The sequence below is a fragment of the Pelodiscus sinensis genome, chromosome 11 (assembly GCF_049634645.1).
Source record: "Pelodiscus sinensis isolate JC-2024 chromosome 11, ASM4963464v1, whole genome shotgun sequence".
Classification (NCBI taxonomy): Eukaryota; Metazoa; Chordata; order Testudines; family Trionychidae; genus Pelodiscus; species Pelodiscus sinensis.
The window spans coordinates 11,099,191-11,118,710 of NC_134721.1; the positions used below are offsets into that span (position 1 = coordinate 11,099,191).

The 19,520-nt window shown below is 45.7% G+C and overlaps 1 protein-coding gene across 1 annotated transcript in view; it reads left to right on the plus strand.

Annotated features, from left to right (window-relative positions):
* Positions 1-15,796, plus strand: part of GXYLT2 (glucoside xylosyltransferase 2) — a 39,531-nt gene extending 23,735 nt beyond the window's left edge. The window contains exons 5-7 of the mRNA XM_075938648.1: positions 1,351-1,474; positions 7,854-8,026; positions 10,495-15,796. Of these exons, the coding sequence (XP_075794763.1) occupies positions 1,351-1,474; positions 7,854-8,026; positions 10,495-10,677 (480 nt within the window). The 3' untranslated portion in view covers positions 10,678-15,796. The remainder of the gene's footprint in view (positions 1-1,350; positions 1,475-7,853; positions 8,027-10,494) is intronic.
* Positions 15,797-19,520: the final 3,724 nt, after the last annotated feature.

A 19,520-nucleotide genomic window follows, 5' to 3' on the forward strand; every position in this document is an offset into this window, starting at 1 on the left:
TCAGAACCAAGCTTTTAGAAAAACTGATACACATTAAACCTCCCTAGTCTGGCACACTCTGGTCTGGCAACTTCCATGGTCCAGCATGATTTTAGTTAGCCAGATGTCCACTTAACATGGGTGTGGCCAAGTTTCCAGTGGTCTCATACATTTGTGTATAGACACCAGTCCTGGCTTTCAGTGTTCTGTGCTGTTACTTAGCTCTAATTTACCCCCATATGCCTTCTAAGAGCCCCGTAAGCAGTGGAAGTGTTGGTAATGCTGCTAGACAATATTGACCTCTCATGGTTCTGCAAATTCTCTGGTTTGGCACCAGTCAGGTCCTGAGAGTGCCAGACTAGAGAGGTTCAACGTGTAGAAAGGTGTCCTGATATTAAACAACACCAATGAAAATTATTATTTTTAACAAATAAACATTTTCCCCAAAACCAGAGTTTTAAGACCCTGAAAGTTCAGCCGCCTAAAGGCAAAAGGAAATCTGGTATCATTGATTGTGTCTTCTCCCATTGGAGACACATGGAAAAAATAAACTCAGTGCTGAGCATGCTGGAACTTTTAAAAAAAAAAAATCTCACTGGTAATGAAATGAGGGCAGCGTGACTGAAATAAGGTGCTTTCTTTGCATTGAATGAGGCCTGCTATTGTGCTCCCTGACACTCTTGCAAATCGCAAGTGGATGTCAGTGGAGCTACTGGAGGAAGCAGGGAGAGCATTGTGCCCGTTGGCTTTGTCCTTTGCATGTCAAAGGGCTGGGCCTGTGGAACTGTTATTTACCATGGTGAGCACATGTTCGCCTCACTCCTCTTGTGAGTAAGTGCCTGGCAGTGTGAAGAAATGCAAGGCTCCGGGCATAGCTGTGCCAGCTCATAGGCAGCCCCAGGAACGAATCGTTTCTCCAAAGTTCTGACTGTCCCCTGCTCAGAAAGGGAAGTAAGTTACCTCAGCATTTGGGAAGGTGCCGCAAGCTTCCCCCAACTGGCACACGCTCTCTCTCTGGCCAGTGAGTAGGAAGGCTGGAGCCAGAGCTGTACCCACTCCCACTCTTCTTTTCCCTCTCCCCGGCCTATTGCTCTCAAGGGCAAACAGGCCGCGCGCCATGCCAGTCCAATACTCAAGTGGTTTTGCTTCTCTGTTCAGCTGAGTAAGATGAGCGCGGCCCAACCTTCAGTGAGTCCTCCCACTCCACTGGTGGCCCGGCCCAACACTTCCTCAAAGTGCCCCTCCACTCCTCTGGGTGCGGGAGCAGGGCTGGGGAGAGTTCTGCAGATGTGGGCATTAAGCCGGGGCTTTATTACCCTGTTGTTTGGTAAAACATTAACCCTCTGGCTCTGATTTCTTTCTGCCTTGTAGAACAGCATGATACCAACAGGCTTGACGTGGGAGGAAATGTTGTACCCTTTATACCAAAAGTATAAAAACTACATTACATGGGGAGACCAGGACTTGCTAAATATTATTTTTTACTTTAACCCAGGTAGGTAATGATTCCTGTTAGTCTCACGCTTCTCTCATAGCAAATGACGGGCTAGACCTGGTGTAATCCAGTCGTGGGGTGGTTCGTATTGAAACACGTACATGAGATTGAATTCTGGCCTGAAATGAATAACCTAAGGAAGTGGTGGGACTCTGCACCCTGCAGGCCACATCTGGCCCATTGGGGTTCCATGCATTCCCATTCTGACCCCCTCCCCTATACCTCTTGCACATGGGGGGCCCCGCACTTACCTACTTCTTCCCCTTCCTCCCAGCATTTCCGGAGCATCGTGAATCAGCTGATTCAAAGTGTTTAAGCTTGAGAAGAAGGAGCAGGGATGGGGTGCGTCAACCAATTTAACGGGGCTCAGGAAGTGCTGGGAGGGAGAGGGAAGAGCAGGGATGGGACACACTTGGGTGAGGAGGCAAGGAAGAGGCAGACTGAGATTTTATGATGTACAGGCAGTCCCCGACTTACGCGGATCCGACTTACGTCGGATCCGCACTTACGAACGGAGCTTTCTCGCCCCGGAAGTCGGGGCGAGAAAGCCCCGTTCGTAAGCTGCTCCGGTGCCCCTGGTCTGCTGGAGACCGTCTCCAGCAGACCAGGGGCACCGGGCGGGTTCCCGCGCTTCTGAGGCTTTGCCAGAGCAAAGCCTCAGAAGCGCGGGAACCGCTGCTGCTGCCCCTTGAGACCCGGTGCCTGTGGTCTGCTGGGGACGGTCCCCAGCAGACCACAGGCACCCAGACTGGAGCGGCAGCAGCGGCGGTTCCCCGCGCCTCTGAGGCTTTGCTCTGGCAAAGCCTCAGAGGCGCGGGACCCCCCCGTGGCTGCGGCTTCAGTCAGGGTGCCTGTGGTCTGCTGGGGACCGTCCCCAGCAGACCACAGGCACCCAGACTGGAGCGGCAGCAGCGGCGGTTCCCCGCGCCTCTGAGGCTTTGCTCTGGCAAAGCCTCAGAGGCGCGGGACCCCCCGCGGCTGCGGCTTCAGTCCGGGTGCCTGTGGTCTGCTGGGGACCGTCCCCAGCAGACCACAGGCACCCAGACTGAAGCCGCAGCCGTGGCGGGGTCCCTCGCCTCTGAGGCTTTGCCAGAGCAAAGCCTCAGAGGCACGGCACCCCGCTGCCGCTGCGGCTCTGCTCCCCGTGTCCCTGGTCTGCTGGGGGGGGGGCGCAGCTAGTGTGCTCCCCCCCCCCCAGCAGACCAGGCTTTTGTTTTGGACTCTGGGGCAGAGCAGCTGGGGCGCTGCCGATTGGTCCTGCAGCGCCCGTGGGCACTACTGGACCAACCCGGCAGCACCCCAGCTGCTCTGCCCCAGGTCCTGATTCAGCCGCTGCTGGTCAGTTTCAGCAGCGGCTGAATCAGGACGTCTGGGGCAGAGCAGGTGGGGTGCTGCTGGGTTGGTCCAGTAGCACCCCAGCTGCTCTGCCCCAGGCGTCCCCAAGTCAGCTTCTGCTGAAACTGACCAGCGCTGACTACAGGAAGCCCCAGGCAGAGTTGCTCTGCCCCGGGCTTCCTGGAATCAGCTGCTGATCAGTTTCAGCAGCAGCTGACTTGGGGACGCCTGGGGTTCTTAAGTTGATTCTGTATGTAAGTCAGAACTGGCGGTCAGTTTCAGCAGTGTCTGAATCTGGACGCCAGTTCCGACTTACATACAGATTCAACTTAAGAACAAACCTACAGTCCCTATCTTGTACGTAACCCGGGGACTGCCTGTATTGTAAAGGAAGTGTTATTTCAAGTAGATAACAGTTCTATTAATATATGAATGGTTGAAGCATTTCCATTTGTTCTGAAGGATGCAGCATGCCATGTGTTCGTGTATTTCATCTTATTCCTGGGGTCATGGCTAGTGCACATGCCTGATTCCAGTCTCATGGCCCACTGAGATGAAGAGCCACTCATGTGGCCCACTCATTAGCTTTGGTTGCCCATCCTAAACTGCAGTCAGGTATACACATGGGATTTATACCCAGTGGGACTACTCTGGGACATAAGGGATGGAGCCAAGTTCCTGTGCAGAAGTCTATTTATATTCTCTAAAGAGTCTGGAAAATGGAGAAGAGTTTTCTGGGCATGGTACTATCTGCAGGCTGAATCCTGAGTTGAAGTTAGTCACGCACATACTTACATGCTTTGCTGCTTTGGAGCCTAGCTAAGCGACATTTTTGTCTTCCAATTCATGGATGTTTATCTGAATCTGACATTGCCCGCCTTTGTCCAAATCCACAGCTAATTCCTGACGTTCAGCTCAATCCCAAAATTGATTAAAGGGCTGACCGTGTCAAAGCTGACAGAGGCAACTGCTCTGAAAACAGCATTTAAAACCCTTTTTTCTCCCTTGAAAAATGTCTTCCCTTTCCAACCCTGAGCAAAAAGCCAGACCTTCCAGACAGACATTGTGCTGGTTCTTTGGCTGAGTTACCCAGCCCAGTAACCTCAGGATGTTCAGATCATTTGTATTCCCAAATGCATTGCATTCTGTGCTCTCCTTTTTTCCTGCCTGCTCTGGGCCTGTGAACAGGAAGGAAAGGAAAACCCTACAAGACCATTTGTTATTAGAGAGCAAATTTGATACCCCACTTGCCTAAGAGAGTAGATAAAACAAGCAGAGGGACAGTGTAAGCTACAAACGCAGGCCACAAACCCAAACAAAACAGCATATTTGTTTCTGACTCATGCCCACCAGCCTGGCACAGGGTCTTTTTAAGCAGCTTACTTTATTTTTGGCTTTTCCCCTAGTTCGTCTTGAATGTAGGTCTTAATCACAAAGCTGCTGTATGTTTAGAAGTGGCTAGTGATTTTTGGCTTCCTCAATTTTAAAGGGGTCTGAATTTCAAAAAGGTGCTAGGCACCCTCCTGTGAAATCAGGCCCCTTGAAAAGGCCTCATGTTGGTCTCGGACTTTTCCACAATCATGTCTCAGTTTTGAAAACTTAGTCTGAAGTTCTGTGGCAGGGTCCCTGCTATGGATGTTAAATTGCAGCTATATGACTAATCGTGTAGTCGATACAATTTGTATCGACTACACAATTCGTTGATAAGGACCTCTCTGCAGAGTCATAGCAGGGTTAACTCCAGGAGCCGGGATTGAGCAGTCCCGGCTCATGCTGGCTCCAGGAGCCACCTTTGCTGCGGCTCTGCATTCTAAAGGTAGGAAGAACCACTGGGGCTCTTGATACATTTAAAATGCAGAGGTGCAGCATCCTGGACCAGCATGAGCTGGGACTGCTCAGTCCTGGCTCATGCTGAGTCCAGCAGCCCCTGTTCGCGGCGGCCCACCCTGCTGGAGCAGCCTTAGCCCACTGTGTGCCTCGGCACCTGCAGGCAGCGGCTTCTTCGCAGCAGCTTCCTCCACCCCCCACTGCCTGTGATAGAAGCAGTGGAGTGAGGAGGAGGCAGCACTGTGGAGCCAGTGCTTGGCCAGCACTGGTTCCTGTCCCGCTCCTCCCTTGCAGCGAGTAGTCGATATTCCAGTCGACTACCTGGTAAGTACAAGCTTATTGGGGTTGTCGCCTAGTCAACCACTCGCTAACCTAGTCCCTGCTCACTTGAAGAATTTGAGGCCTTTTTTCTGGACCTACACCATCATGCTGGTATGCCAGTCTGACCTGCTTTGACTCTTCCCCCTTGTTCCCTAGCATGATCTGGAGCACAGCTTGAATATGGAAGAACTTTTATTCTGTTCCTTTTTGTCAGTCTATCAAATTGTCAGGCAAGCGACAAGGGCTATAATAAAATCCAAACAAAAATCAGAAAGTCGAAACAGGGGAAATGCAATACAGTAAAACAACTGTTATGGCAACAGATATTTAATGCAGATAAATGTCAAGGCAGAGATATGTAGTAAATGTCTGGTCATTCTCACTGGGGCACCTGGCATTGGCCACTGTCAGAAGAAAGGATACTAAGCTAGATGGACCTTTAGTCTGACCCAGTCTGGGTGTTTTTATGCTCTTATGTCCCCAATTAATGTTTTGGTTGCACAAGTAATAGCCTCATAATCCTAGAAAAAGGCTAATGTCGCAGAGTTCAAAATCTGCATACTCCTCATTATTAAATGTTATAATAATTTCCAAAAAGAAACCGACATTTTGGGCAATACAGCCTTGTGCTGCAGTTTGTGGGGAAGGAAAGAAGACAAAGCTAGTTCAGACTCGCAATGATCCTTTATCGTGGGGGAGAAAATGGAGAAACCACTTGAATTCTGGGACTAGCAAAGTCCTGATTAGTTCCACATGTGAATATTGCTTTTCATTTCATAGGCCCTGTGTTTTCTTCACATCTGGTAAATATGCTCACAGGAACTATTTGGTATTTTCAGCCTTTCAGAACAAACAACAAAACTTTCCTTTCCATTGCCAATTTAGAAAGCCCTATTACAAAGGGCTATCAATTTAAAAACAGAGAAATTAGAGGACAATTAAATTATCTAGTCCCATCCCCTGCAGCTTTTCTAGTGAATTAGCCAGGCATATACCTAGCCATTTTATCTGGGCAAGTATAACCTCGGTCTCCTGAAATAACCCAGCCATGCAAAAGAAACCAAATCCAATCCGATAACCCTTGCACCCCCCAGGCAGCTCTGATATTAATAGACTTGAAGGAGTGACTCTAATCAGCACCTCATTGAGTGCTGAGACAGTGGAGGGGTGGGAGAGAGGAGAATGGGTAAACGCTACATGTGAAAGCTTAATGCAGTATGGTGCTTTGTTCAAGGGATGCCAATATCCATGCCAGAAGTTAATCGGTTAAATGACATAATTGTAATTGTTTAACCAGTGAACTGTGCAGCTGAGGAGTGGGGGTGGGGACTGCTTAGGTCAGGATTCTGCCAGCCGGGGTGCAGTAGGCAGGGGGGCTGTTCCCCCTGCTCGGCCCCCTGTTAACTGGTTACTAAGCAAGCATGCCGGTAAGGCTAATGCTTACTGGTTAACCTTTAACCTTTTATATCCCTATCTTGTTCAGTATTAACGGCCAGGCGGGGAGGGAGGGTTTATGCTTGTGCAGAATGCTGAGTACTGGCATCATTCTGATAGAGCCCTTGTTCTAGAGCTCATTGTATCCAGTGGAAAGACCCCCATTGGCATTAAGGACCTGAATCCAAACCCATTGCAGCTTCCACTGATTCTAGCATGGATGGAGCTAAGCATGAGAAATGTCGTGCTGAACTGAAGGAGCTTGGAGAGAGGCCATCACGGCCACCTCCTGCATTGCGGGAGGTCAAAGTACTTCTGCTTCCCCCTGCATGAACGCACACAAGGGCCAGTTGCAGCTGTACTGGGCAGGATGAGTGGAGGCCCAGGGAAGGCCAAATGAAAGAGTCATTCTTCAGTGCTTATGGTTCAGCCATGATTCTGCTGTCACGGAGCCGCAGCCAGTGAGTGCTTCATTCTCTGGCTGGGAGGTGACCTCCCGGACTTGTCATGAGTGTGCCTAGCATGCTGTGGGTGCTGGGACTGTACAGAGTCAATTGAGAGAACAGGAATAACATAAGCCTGTTCCTACGACACTTTGCAAGGCAGTAGCTGGCTTTGGGACTCCATCTGGAACTGCATCGCTCGCAGACAGAAGGGCTTAGAAACAAGAAGAGTGGTTCTGTGCATACAGCGTGCGCTGTGTGCTAGTGACCACACAGATCCCCGTGGAAATAAACCATCTCATTGTATGCTCTGTGAATCCATGGTGCAACAAATGGCCTTCATCAGGCTTGGCAAGTCAGCAGCCTAGATGAGAGTTTCAGTGGGAAGCATGGAAATAGTTGGAAAGCTTTGTCGTGCTGCACCAGTTGGAGTCCAATTCAGCCAACCACTGCAAGTCTGCCTTCAAGTGGGATGTAGGTGATGGTGGCTTGCACGGCCTCCCTCTCATTGCATAGCTTGCCTGTACACAGACATGGCTAGAGAGGATGCTGGACCTCAGGCACGGGGCCAAATCTCCAGTGGTAACAATCCCCAGGCCCTTAATGGTGGGACTCTGTCATTTCCTGAAGAAACCTGGGTTAGAATGCTAGGCTCTCTCCCGGAGCCACTACCAACAAAATGACTGACAACCTTCCTGACTAAAACCATGAGCAGTCCTGTCGCACCTCAGAAATAAATAAATATGGTATCGTGAGCTTTCGTGGGCAGAGCCCACTTCTTCAGATGAGCAGAGTGGAGAGAAGAGGGGGAATCTCAAAATTTATAACAAAGGGTTCCCCCTTTTCTCTCCACTCTGCTCATCTGAGGAAGTGGGTTTTGCCTAAGGTGCTGCAGAACTACTCGTTGTTTTTAAAGCTACAGATGAACGCAGCTATCGCTCGGAAACCTTCCTGACTGACAATCCGCTTGTGGTAATCGTTGAGTTCAATCTCTCTCTCTCTCACATTGATCTTGCCAGAGTGTCTCTATGTGTTTCCCTGTCAGTGGAACTACCGGCCTGACCACTGTATGTATGGGAGTAACTGTAAAGGCGCAGAAGAGGAAGGTATATCGGTTCTGCATGGTAACAGAGGGGTCTACCATGACGACAAGCAGCCTACTTTTAAGGCACTCTATGAAGTGATACGTGATGTAAGTGTTTTGCTTTCTGGTGTTTTTTATTTGGGAGAAAGTAGTGCAAGATCTTATGGCAGAGTGCTCCATGGACTGAGTAGATCAAGTTTGAGGTAGGGATGTTATGTTGCGGTTAATCAGCTAATTGAGTAGTCTGTGGAATTTCCATCGAGTACTCGCTTAGTTGATAAGGGGGGAGGGCACTGGCTACCACCACTGCGGCTCTGCAATTTAAAAGTAGTTGAAGCCAGGCATGCAGCAGGGTTAACGGGCATGTCTAAGGACTAAGCAGTCCCAGCTTGCACCGGCCTCAGGAGCTAATCCTGCTGCGGCTCTGCGTTTTAAATATATTTTAATGCATTTTAAATGTGTTTTAAATTTAAAATGCAGAGTTGCAGTGGGGCTTGTTCCCGAGGTTGGTGCGAACCGGAACTGAACAGTCCTGGCTCATGCCAGCTCCGGGACACTGCAGCTCTGCCTCCCATCCCCCCGCACTGTGGAGATGGTGCTGGGGGGAACTGGCTCCTGCTTCCCACCCTCCCAAGACACAGAGGCAGCGGGGGGGTGGGACAGGGGAATCAAGTAATTAACTTGACTACCCGATGTACTTATTGGGTAGTCAAGTCAATTACTCGTTTCCCCCGCCCCCAACCCGGTGCTGCCTCTGACATTTATGCTTATCGGGTAGTTGACTACTCCCTTACATCCCTAGTCTGAGGCTACGGGTCCTGTATACATACACATTGTTCACAAAACTGTGCTGGTCTCCTCCATCTTACGAAGTGTGTGCACAAAGGTTGATTGAAACTTTCATCCTCGGTGTTAAACTTCAAACACTAAGGCCTGGTAAACTGCTTCTCTAGGGTACCAATGGAAACAGGGCTTTGAATGAGCTGGCTCTTACATCCTTAGCTATGGCATTAGAACAGACTCCAGAACTGTCCTAAAGAGCCTGATCCTGGCAAGGGCTGAGCACTCTCAAATGCTCTGTACCTTCAAGTGAATGCACGGTGCTCAGCACCTTGTACAAGTTGTCCCTTGTTTCCCCTCGATGGGATGGAATTCTAAGGTCAGCTGCTGAGCTAGGGGTTTTGCTAAGTGTTTCAGGGATTCTCTTTGTTTCTTCTTGAGAAGCTGGATTTAGTTCTCTTCCCGTATTCGTTAACTAGAAGATTTACCTGGCGTTGCTCAGGTCCTTAACTCAGATGAGTTTTATTTTTCTTCATTTAAATCATTGCTCTGGGGTGGGGTTGGAGCGGGGAAGGGGAGGTTCGGTATACAAGCTGCCCCAGGGGGAGAGAACAACCCCAGCCCTCTCTCACCGCAGTAGCTTGTGGCCAGGTGAGAAGTGCCTCTCCATGGTCACTGCAGCTCCAGTGGGCACAGCCAGAGGGGAAGTGCAAGTCCCCTGGCTGAGGGACAAACACACAGACAGACAAATTCTCTGAAATATATAGTAGATAGCTGTCCGTTTCTCCACCCCTGCTGGCCCAGTGAGGTTATAGATGTCTCAGTCCCCATCTCTGGCCCCTTGCTGTCCCCCTGTGGTCATTCTGCAATACCACTCCCTTCTACCTGACTCCTCCATTTTCATTTTATGAGAAACAATCAAATTCCAGGCATGTCCCGTTGTCCTGGCACAACGTAATCCTGACCTTGCTTTAAGTTAGATTGAGAGGAAGCTGCAAACCAAATTTGGTGGTGCTAGCACTTACTGTTTAGGAGGAGTTCCTGAACAAACTGACTCATAGACAGACAGATGCACGTGTCTAAATATATATAATATGGGACCTATGTGTAAGCTGCATAAGCACAGCAAAAAACCTCCAGTTACTCTGGCTTCCTGCTACTTAGCAGGCTGACTATAAGTGTCATGGTCTCATGTAGCAACAGGTCCACATACGGGATAACAGCCTGCTAATGCAGCCAATTAATGAAGTTATTCCTAGCACAAGTGGCATAGGCTTGTGCTTAATGAGCTGAAGTCCCTGGTTTAGGTTTCCGCTGCTGACCCCAATTGGGGATTTTTACAGCAGCCTATCATTCTACAACATAGTATTCTGTAGTATCTCAAAGATTGGAATAGAGCTGCCTCAGACTTCTCAGTGGAAGAAAGATTTCCATCAATGAGCATAAGAAAATGCATGGCCCCAGTTGTATTTCCCCCTAGTCTAGGCTTTAAATATGTGATTTCTGAGAAGCTGGCTGTGCCACACAACATGGCTGGGCAGAGCTTTCTGAAAGCTCACAGTCTCAAATGGATTTGACAAGTGGTTTCAGTGCATCAGAAGTCAGTGGAGACTCGGGAGCAATCCAGTGCCAATTTGTATAGGACCAGTTTATGGGCTGAATAGTGGCCCTGTGGGAATTGAGGATGTTTAGCTCCCTGGGAATATCTCCTAACTAAAAGTCGTTTTAAATTTTCAAATGTTATTTACAGCTACTAAAAATAATCAGTTCTCTTCTCTGGTTTCCTTCCCTTTCAGTTTCCCTTTGAAGACAATCTCTTCCAGTCCTTGTTCTACCCTCTTCAGTCTAAGTTTCTGGATACTGTGCACACTTTATGTGGGCGAATTCCACAAGTTTTTCTGAAGCAGATTGAGAAAACAATGAAGAAGGCTTACGAAAATCGTGTCATTGTTCGTTTGGGAGTCAATTATCGATACTGAACATTGCTAAATTTTATGTGGTCTTTTTCATCCTTGTATCCAAATATTGGGAGGCAGATGAAATGAAGGTTAGTTTAAGATTCATGTTAGAAACAAACCATTGTCTAAATTGGAACAATTAACCAAGGATCACAGTCAGTGTTTCCTCTAATCTTTTCCTTCCATGTGCGGAATACATTTTAATATGTACAATGGCATGTGCAAATGTGCACCACCAGTAGGAACAGAACACCGAGCTGTGGGCATTTTGCTAATCAGCGGGGTGGCAATTGAATCTCTCCTGAGCCACACAAGCTAAAGGCCACACAAGCTTGCAGTGAATTCGGATCATGGTGGATTCTGCATCGCTGATCACTTTTAAATCAAGCGTGGGTCTTTTTCTGAAAGATCTGCTCTAGGAATTATTGTAGAAAAGTTCTGTGACCTGTATTATACAGGGAGGTGTGAGTAGATGATCACAATGTTCTGTTCCAGCCTTGGAATTCATGAATTTATCTGTTATGTTAAAAACTCCTTAAATTATTAAAACAGAATTTTAAAAATCCATGAAAATTGCCACTGCTCATGCTCTTTGTTCACGTTCTGCATTTCTCTCAGCTTGAGCAAGGAGAACCAATGGTTTGATTGTCACTAGTATGAGTTACATGTTTTTAGTTGTGCCCTGTTTAAGTTTAAACACTTCAGGATTTGTTTAAAAACAAATGTTTTCATTGGCAGTGTTTTTAAGTTGTTGAATTATCGCTATAATATTTTATAAAGGGTTTTTTTTCATTCTGCCAGATTTAAATTTGGGTCTAGATATAAATTGACATCATCACTGACTTAAAAATAGATGTTCAAATCATCATGACAAGGTAGGTTAAAAATGACTGTGTGAAAGGGAAACCATCTGCTTAAAAATCATTGAAAGGTGGGGGGGGGGGGAGACTGTTTACTTCGTGCATTTGACAGCACTTTGTATCTAGTGAGTATTATTGTTCCTGAGGTTGAGTTTCCCTGTTTTGTGTGGGCCTTTCACACAGCAACAGGAAGGAGACCCATTAAAGCCACTAAGAACAACATATGCACAGATATTGGGAGAGGGCTGTGGAGATAAGTACATACCTGAAACTTTGTGTGAAATTGCCTAGATTTTAAGTGTCTGTTTTTAAATTCCCCTCTGTGTTTTAAATGCATTACCTTTTCTTGCTATTATGTGGATTTAATTATGTTAAAAATAGGCCAAGAACATTGTGAATGAACTGTAGGAAAATAGGTACTATTGATCTGTTTTCCTCATTAACCTTCTTTTAATTGCTATTTACTGCTTGGGAATAATTCTGTACCACCGAGAACCTTTCTTCCAGCCAAGCATGACTGGGAGACTGAGATTGGATTGTTGCATGTGACTGTTTTTCCAGTATGCCAGAAATCCACTTGGTTCTTGGACATAAAAAAATAAAATCCACATCTTTGCTTGGCACTTTCATCCCTTGAAGTTCACTATCTGTGTAGGATTTTAACTAATAGCCTCAAAGTGGAATGGGCTACAAGATGGGTTTGATTATTGTTTTACTTAAAATATCTAATTTAGGTTAGATTTCAAAAGAATGTTCATGTTGTAAGTAATTAGAAGGTTACAGACAGTGTTAACACAGCTCATTAAAATTTGCAATAGTTAAGATGCTGAGAAGAAGCTGTTGGAAATCTGAAACTAAGGAAACTGTAAGGCCTTGTCTATACTTACCAGGAGGTCGGTGCTGCAGAGATTGATCTCCTGGGCTCAATTTAGTGAATCTAGTAAAGACTAAATCGACCACTGATTGTGCTCCTGTCGACTCCAGTACTCCACCGGTTTGAGAAGAGTAAGGGGAGTCAACAGGAGAGGTTCTCCCGTTGACTCCCTGCAGTGGTAACATGAATTAAGGTATGTTGACCTAGCTACACTATTCACATAGCTGGTGTTGCGTACCTTAGTTTGATATTGCCTCCTAGCATAGACCTGGCCTAAGTTAAAATCTTGAGGGATGTATACAGCTGAAGGGTGGTTTTGTTCAGCATGTGGAAGGCAACTGAATAGAAGTCCTTACCTTATCTGTTCATCTGAAAAAATCAGCCATCACTTGGAACTCTCTCTTAAGTGTAGTACACAAGGAGTTGAGGGTGAACTATTCTGTAATGAGCCAGTTGCTATGGACTGCACTGTACTATGCATGTAATAGCAGTGCTTTTCCAGACATACCTACTTACCTTGCGTGGCTGGTGAGTGTAAAGGGCAGATCATTTTAATAAGACTCTAGAAGTTCAAGACAGCCAGCAGTGTTGGTATTGCTGCCTTCACCACTCATGATTGATAGTTTTGCAAGGGAACTGGTGCCAACCGAAAATCCTTATGTTTGTCCCTATTCTCCAGTAACAGCAGACTGTCTGTCTCTCTCTTTCCCTTTGCCTAATCAGAATGGTTTACACAAATGTGCCTAAATATAATATCTGGCTAGGGAAGAGGAAGACCTGAAGTTTGCTGGCAGCTAACACTGCCAAATGGGCAGGTTGTACACAGTGGTAAGTGTCTGTGGAAACCTTTCACAAATACCTGGGGTGTGAAAACATGTGACACATCTGTAGGCATATCCGCTTAATGTCCTGACCTCACCAAAGTCAGTGATTTCACCCCAGGGCTGGACTAGTCTTTAGAAGAGACACAACAGACAAAAGAGCAGTTCTTGGACACGGACACGCACGCACACACACGCACCGTGTACCTTTGACTCATGTGCACATTATCTCATACTCTTATGATATAAGAGATCAAAGTACCTTAACTAGCAATGGACAGAAGCGGGCATTCTAAACAGTCATGCACTCATCACTCTTACGAGGACCAGAAAGGCATTTAAACCTATGTAGTGCAGTCGTGGAATATTTAATTTTAATTCCTGGAGGCAGGCGAAGTCTTCAGAACTTGAGTTTTCATTTAAAAAAAAAAAAAAAAAGGAAGTTTTTGGCCCTGGTGATTGCAGAAACGAGCTTGAAAACGTGACCTGAGTGCACCGCAACTACTTAAAAGCTAGACAACAAATAAAATGACCCTGAAGTGCTTTCTCTCAAAAGCTTCATGGAACGTATTTTAAATATATCCTCATGCTGTCTCTGAGCTTAAGTCATGATTTGGGGTTGGCAATAGTGCACACTTAAGAAATAGTTTTATTCTTCCTATGTCAGGATAAAGCAGCCTGTCTGTAGGTTATATTGTGTTAGCTTTGATGTCTTCTGAGCATTTATAAATTGCTCATCTCTGGTATCTACAAGCTACAGAAGTTAGTAGAGCAAAAGTCTTCTTGCTCAGAACTTGAAACTCTGGATTTTAGAACAGTTGGGCTCCTCATATTGCAGTAAAGTTGCTAACTCTTAGACGCTTCTTAGGCTATGATTATGTTCATTATGATGCAATAGAACTGGAAACCATGAAGACGTTTGTAATGAAGGAATCAAATAAGATACTCTAGTTAATTATGAAATAAAGGCATTATTACTTAAACTTTATTCGGTATTGAAACTGTTTACAGGAGGTGCTATATTTTTATAAAGAATAATGTTATAGTAACAGTAGAGTAAGGCATAAGAAATACGCATTTTAATGTGAAAATAACTTTCAGTATAATCTCCAGGCAATTTATGCAGGAAAAAGTAATTTTTTTGTAAAGTGCTTTTCTGAAAAAATTAATTGAACTGTAATTTGAAAACATCAAAGCCTTTTTTAAAAGTGGCGTCATTTTGTTTGTTCTCATTCCAACTAGAATTATTAATTTATATTTTATTACTGCTTTCAAAAACATATTATGTCTTAATTTCAACAGCAGTTGGTTTTAATATTAAGCTTACTTTAATCATATTCCATACTCATGGCTAATTACTTGTAAATTACCCTCATTTACTTTAATAATGGTAAATAATTATCTAAGATTTATATTTGTTTCTCCCCCTCATATGTACTATTACTTATTAAGTTTAAAAAAAAAAAAAGCCAGCAAACCTCCCACATTGTTCATGTACCACACTAAACAATTACACCATAATGTATGGTGTACTAAAAGAGGAAACACAAATGTAGTTATCTATAAATGAATACAGATTCCTTCTTTAGCACATTCAGAGTGTTGGTAATCCATATTTCATGAAGAAAAATTAATCTGCTGCATTCAGAACAGTGTGGTCTGATACAGCCTAAGGAACCGACTCCTAGTTAATTGAACGCAGGCTGTGATCCTGCAAAGTCTTACTCATGTGCTTAAACTTTTCACACTGTGAGTAGCCCCACTGCAGACCAGGGAACTACTCACCTGTGCCTAAGGGCATGTCTTCACAACAGGCTGGATTGATAGGCAGCAATCAATCCAGCAGAGGTCAATTTATCATGTCTAGTATAGATGCAATAAACCGATTGCTGAGCGCTCTTCTGATGACTCCAGTGTTCCACCAAAACAAGAAGAATAAGCCAAGTCAACAGGAGAGCATCAGCTGTCGACGTGCCCTGGTGAAAATACTGTGGTAAGCACACCAAAGTACATCAACTTCAGCTACATGAGTCATGTAACTAAAGTTGTATAACTTAGGTCGACGGCCCACAGTAGTGTAGATAAGGCCTATGTCTTGGAATGATCAAGGCTGTAAAAGCACATTTCCAGGTTTTAAATTTTCAGTGTTGTACTTGAACTTGTTAAAATTAGACACATAAGGGCCTGACACTGAGAGGTGCTGAGCACTTCCTTTCAGCCCTAAGCCCATTAAGGAAGTGTCAGAATAACAATATTCATTATACAGTGAGTAACTGCCAAGCGGGGAGGCATTTGTTTGTAACATTTTTATAATGTGTGGCTATTTGGCTGACCATTTTGCTGTAATTTCTTTTTCTTTACAGGTGGAAACTGGATACCATTTTGGGATATGGGTGTGCATGTATGAGTGTGTGTGTATGTGTGTTTGCAAAGAATTATGATCAATTTCTGTATCATTTAAATGCTTGTATATTTCTATCTGACAAGTGCACCAATTGTTTATAGCTCCCAAGGAGGCATTCCAGTGCATTTCTATGTTTAAGATTCTTTGGCTTACAGTATAAATAAATACACTTTTAAGCAGACTTCGTGTTTTCATGGTTGTTGGTTTTTTTTGTTTTTTTAATCAGAACAGAGTGAAAGGATCCTAGTAATAGGTCTCGTTACTTTAAGAACCATATTTTGCCCTGACCTCCTAAATGCACAACACAATGGAGGTTTGGCAATTGCTGAGTGTGGTTAAGCAGTTCTGAATTAGACTGTTCTGAAGATGTTGCACATTAAACATAAATGATCATTTTCTGTTATATTGTTTTGAAGTACAAAACTTTATTTTTCCATAATGATTTAAGATTAGATTGTAAAACTTTGGGTTTTTTTTAAATTCCATTATGTGGAATTTTTAACATTTAGCAATGAAAATATAATCCAGAATGTTCCAGATCAAACTGTTCTCCTAGTACATCTATGTACCAGATACACCCACAGAACTGCACCCTCTTTCACCAACAATGAATTTGGCCCTTTGATGTCAGAAGTCTGTATTTGCGTAACTGATGGCATAGTGGGCACTAATCTTTATACCTCCCCCAGGTTTATTTCAGTCATCCTTTCTTGGCGAGCTAGTTTATATAAAATTGACATCAGAGCTCTGAGCTTTCTCTTGAATACATTTGTGCCTTTGTAAATTCATTACTATGATTTGTGTGCCTTTAAAGATCTTACCTGTTCAAGATAAATGGCATGTGCAACGATCGAGCCTAAAGAGAAATTGGTCCTCTTTCTGTCATGGGTGGTTGGTGAAGGTAGGGCTGGGGGAGGCTAGCCCCCATCCTCATCCCCACCTCTTCTGCTGAGGCTCTGCCAGCCATGGGAGCCAAGCTGCCTCCCCGCCCCCTTCACCATGGAGAGAGAAGAGGTGGGCACATGTGAATCCAGTCTCCCTGGCCCTGGAGCAGGAGGAGGGCGGGTGGCCCCAGCCTCCCCACCCCCAGAGCAGAGGGAGGGAGAGTGGCTTGTAGCTCCAGCCACCCCAGAGCACGGGGAGGGCGGGTGGCACATGGCTATAGACTCCCTGGCCAGGAGCACTGGGGGCAGCAACACTCTATCCCCAGAACACCTACAGCAGCATTCCGGGGGCAGAGTGGGGCCAGGCTGGCAGTTTGGGAAGGCTGTGCCTTCCCCTTCCTATTATTCCGGATGCTCTTCATACTCATTAAATTCAACAAAGAAATTTGGGCCTATCCCAGCAGAATAATAAATAAATATGGCTACTGAAAAGGACAAAATACGTGAATTTCCTTCATAACGACAAGTGCTTCTGTTCCTTACTCACTTGACTTACAGTGGTGTAACAGAAGACTCTGACCCAATATGTGTGTTATATAATACAGGCAGTCCCCGGGTTATGTACAAGATAGGGACTGTAGGTTTGTTCTTAAGTTGAATTTGTATGTAAGTCAGAACTGGCTCCAGATTGAGCCACTCCTGCTTAAACTGACCAGGGGCTGAGTACAGGAAGCTGGAGGCAGAATTGCTCTGCCCCCAGCTTCCTGGAATCAGCCACTGATCAGTTTCAACAGCAGCTGAATCTTGAGCCTGGGACAGAACAGCTGGGCTGCCAGGTAGGTCCCTGCAGGACCAACCCAGCAGCACCCCAGCTGCTCTACCCCAGGGTCCACAACAAAAGCCTGGTCTACTGGGGAGAGAGGCGCACTAGCTGCGCCCCCCCACCAGCAGTCCAGGGACACGGGGAGCAAAGCCGGGGAGGCGGAGGGGTCCCGCGCCTCTGAGGCTTTGCTTGGCAAAGATGGGGAGGCGCGGGACCGCGCTGCTGCTGCGGCTTTGCTCCCGGTGCCTCTGGTCTGCTGGGGACCGTCTCCAGCAGACCAGGGACACCAGGAGCAAAGCCGCAGCGGCGGCGGGGTGCCGCGCCTCCCCGGCTTTGCCAGAGCAAAGCCTCAGAGGCGCGGGACTCCTCCGCCTCCCCGGCTTTGCTCCGGGTGTCCCTGGTCTGCTGGAGACGGTCCCCAGCAGACCAGGGGCACCCGGAGCAGCTTTTCTCACCCCGAAGGTCGAGGTGGCGGGACCGCTGTGCTCTGGGCGGTCCCGCTGCCTGTGAGCTCCGAGGCGAGAGAGCCCCATTCGTAAGTGCGGATCCGACATAAGTCGGATCCGCGTAAGTCGGGGACTGCCTGTACAGCAACATCTTAGTCTAATATTAACTAAAATAGAGATGGTCAGTTGTACATGGACTTTCAGGATTCAACCATTAGGCATAATTGTTCTTCCTTTCTCTACTGATTCTGCATTATCCTTTATTGTCTTTCCTCTTAGTATCTGTTTCCTTATGAACTCAGTCTCATACAATTGCTGCTATGAGTGAACTGGCTTCTCTGGAGGACAGAAACTTTCCAGTCTGTTTCTACAGCCAGACCAAGTTGCCCATATGACGATGGTGTCTCCTTTTTTTTTTTTTTTTTTTGAAGGAGAGAAAGGGGATCTGATGCAGTTCTTTGGCATTGCTCATTTGTATTGCATGTTGGGCCTCATCCTCTTTTTAAAGTCAAGGACAAAACTCCTTAATGACTCTAGTGACAGCAGGATTAGGCCAATATGGAATAAAGTGATTCTCTATCTATGAACCATTAATGGTCCTGGAGTGCTTTCTGGCTGTCCCCATGATAAATTAAGTGGTAGGGAACTGAGGTGTTGGGAGTGAGAGTGGATCCATTAGAAAATTCTGAAGGAACAGTGTGTTCCACAGAAAGGGAAGACTGGAGAAAAGTTAAAGCAAAATGCAGGACAATGTAGCACTTTAAAGACTAACAAGATGGTTTATTAGATGATGAGCTTTCGTGGGCCAGACCCACTTCCTCAGATCAAATAGTGGAAGAAAATAGTCACAACCATATATACCAAAGGATACAATTAAAAAAAATCAACACATCTGAAATGTGATTTGTCCTTTTCATAACAGGAGAGGGATGCGGGGGGAGTGGGGGAGGAAGGAAGGTAAGTAAGTGTCTGTGAATTGATGATATTAGAGGTGGGGAGAGTGGGATGTTTGTGAGTTAATGGTATTAGAGGTGATAATTGGGGAAGCTATCTTGGTAATGGGTAAGATAGCTTGAGTGTTTGTTCATTCCTTTTTGGAGAGTGTCGAATTTTACCATGAATGACAGTTCAGAGGATTCCCTTTCAAGTGCAGATGTAAAAGGTCTTTGTAGCAGAAAGCAGGTGGTTAAGTGGAGAAAAGTTAGTGAGAGTTGGATTAGCCATCTCCAGCACTTTGCTTTCCAGAGTGAAGATGGATATTCTCCTTTTTGTCATAGGAAGAGCGAGTAAGAACAAAACATTTTTTAAATTGAAGTATGTTGTCTTATCAAAGCTGAAAGTCTTGTGGTGAGAGAGATGCATCTGTTTGGATTATATTTTGAAGGGCGAAGGTTTCTAGGATCCAGGGTAAGATCTCCAGAGAGAGCGAGACAACATAACCTGACCTGTCTGTTCCAAAAACAGATGTGTTGACCCTATTCCATTTTGATGCCGTTCTGTTTCACAAAAACACTTAGTTTGTTTTTATTCCAACATGGAACAAAAAACAAACCTTGAAAGTAATATTGGGATGTAGCAAATCAAACAAAAGCAAGGAGCAGCTTTGCAGAATCTCTACCTATTGGCTTCCCCTAAGGCACTGTTTAGCAACAGCCAGACCAGGCAATCTCTTTATAAGCTTTGTCCCACAAGGACTCCTATCCTCTTTAGGGATGAATGGGTGATGCTCTATCACTCCTTGGCCTTTCTGCA